This window comes from Helicoverpa zea, chromosome 8, assembly GCF_022581195.2.
Source record: "Helicoverpa zea isolate HzStark_Cry1AcR chromosome 8, ilHelZeax1.1, whole genome shotgun sequence".
In the NCBI taxonomy this organism is placed as follows: Eukaryota; Metazoa; Arthropoda; class Insecta; order Lepidoptera; family Noctuidae; genus Helicoverpa; species Helicoverpa zea.
The window spans coordinates 8425342-8427771 of record NC_061459.1 but is presented as its reverse complement, the minus strand read 5'-3'; the positions used below and the strand labels follow the sequence as shown (position 1 = coordinate 8427771).

Here is a 2430-nt window from a genome sequence, read left to right as displayed (position 1 = left end):
CTACTATTGTAGCGTTGTTTGAATCACTACTATTCTTGGTTTATGATTTTAAGCCAATAGTGAAAAGGATTATTGTTGGTGATATCGAAGTGAAACCCCAACGCACCTCTAAATTATAAGGATAGTATAGGTGTATTGACTTTAATGATGACAATTTATTTACAACTTTATAACTGTAGAACCAGAAACATGGTAAATAAAAGGTAGGTAAATTGGAACAATGGACACATTATGTTAACTAAAATTAGAATTCCAAATTACGGACAAGTAAGTAGCTTGGTCAAACAGCGACCAAGCGAGTTTTTTGTGCTTCAATGTCTAGTTCAATTTCGCATATTTGATAGCAAGGTGTTGATGTTTTCCTAGAAGCGACAAATATCATTTTCGCGTTACAGGCTGGCTTCTCATTTACGTCGTCGTACACAAATGCCAAGTTGAACGACAAGCCGGGGGGGATCCGCTTACATCGTGATAGGGACAAGTTTGTGAACCTGACTTGTTCCAAATCAGGGATGAGTTTGAAAAGTCTTATGTACACCGGTTCTAGTATAATATTACAAAATTTGATGTGCTCCGTCGACATAGTCCCTCGCTTGTATTCTATTCTGAAAATGCTCGGGTATGATACGAGGCGGTTTTCACATATGTACGACGCAGTTTTACGAAGTGGGCTTGAAAAGTATTTGGATATTTCTATAAACCTTTCAATTTCGGACTTGAATGCTTCGTTTGAATCATATCTTTCAGGAGACTCTTCCACCAGCTCAGCTTTTGTTTCCTCCTGGACAGGCTGAAGGTTTGCAATTATAGACTCTGATGGGATCAGAGTTTCCAAACTTGGCAGCTGACGCCCTTTCCTGTAGGGCGGTGACTTTATCTTTCTCCTTTCTTTTTGATTCATTGCAATTTAAATTGGTCTAATTTAGTTTGTCAAATACACATAAAAATTTTGTTCGGACAACGCAATATGACAACGCGACATGATTTTTTTTTTTTTTGAAATTGTGTCTGTAATTTTTGTGGCGTAAAGAGGTGGTAATGCAAATATTGAATTGTCTACAGATACTATGTTTTTATTTTGTACCGTGTTTATTATTGTTTGCAGTCAGATTAGTCAGTTTTGATTCACATATTTCTATGGCAATCAGATAACATTGTAACTGCATTACTAATATAAGTAGTAATTGACCATAGTTTTAGCTAGTTACCATGATCATTTACAGAAAGTAATAACTTTTCCATACCCCCATCAATTCCTGTATATTTTTCTATCATGTGTAAACAGAAAGCCAATATCAGCCAATATTTGTAACTGTTTTCCTCAAGGATATAAGTTAAGATTGATATTATTAATGTACGGACGAATGCCATAAATTCATTCATAGTAGTTTTATTATAACAACCAGTTAATCCAGTTTGGTTGACAGTCATTATTTAAACACGTGTTATATTTACTTTGGTACATGCAGTTGAAACACAATAATGTTTATTATGGGGGTCAGGATAGGCCAAAATAAAGGCTTCTCTATAAAGGAACTAGAATATGTTTTGGAGCTTAGATAAAAAATTCCGCGTTCATTGTATCTTATGTGGTGTGTATCGCAATAAGCGTGCAGGAGAAATATCTATAATTATCTAATATTATAAAGAGGAAAACTTTGTTTGTTTATTTGTTTGTTTGGTTGTAATGAATAGGCTCAAAAACTACTGGACCTTTTTTTAAAAAAAATTCACCGTTCGAAAGCTACATTATCCACGAGTAACATAGGCTATATTTTTTCCGGGACGGGCAGTAGTTACCACGGGACGCGGGTGAAACCGCGGGAAAACGGCTAGTGACTAATATACAATCTTGAACTAGCGGTAAACCATCTTGATATGACTTTTTTCACAAAAACGAATTTAACAAATAATGATTCAATGAGAAGTACTTGTTTCTTTATTGTACTTACATTTATTTTATGTAACTACCTATATCCATCCATATTTTCTGTCAAAGGCAATATTTAGCTACATATTTAACTCACCAGTTAAAATCGCTTCATTCGGATAAAATAACATTTTCACAAAATAATTAAATACAATTTAATTATAAAATAGCGTAACCAAAGACCACGTCAACGTGATTTCTCTTTGAACTTGTTACATACATAGTTATTTATGATAGTAGGTACTCACTCCAGCTAAAAGATAAAAAGTTACAAAACCATTTGCCTCGAGCCTCCGAAAAGTTTTAAGAAAAGCTAGAAACACGAAACAAAATATTCACAGCTAATGTTTACTAAACATACTTACAAACTCTAGTTAGACATTCTTAAGATGAGTCCATAAGGGGAGTACACAAGAGGAGTACACAAGAGGAGTATATAAGAGGAGTACATAAGAGAGTAAATAAGAGAGTACATAAGAGAGTACATAAGAGAGTAAATA

The 2430-nt window shown here is 34.2% G+C and overlaps 1 protein-coding gene across 1 annotated transcript; it reads right to left on the bottom strand.

Annotated features, from left to right (window-relative positions):
* Positions 1–280: 280 nt before the first annotated feature.
* On the bottom strand, positions 281–963 carry LOC124632196. The gene has a single exon (XM_047166905.1). It carries the CDS (start codon positions 899–901, stop codon positions 281–283), a length of 621 nt encoding a protein of 206 aa, XP_047022861.1. The 5' UTR covers positions 902–963.
* Between the last annotated feature and the right edge of the window lie 1467 nt (positions 964–2430).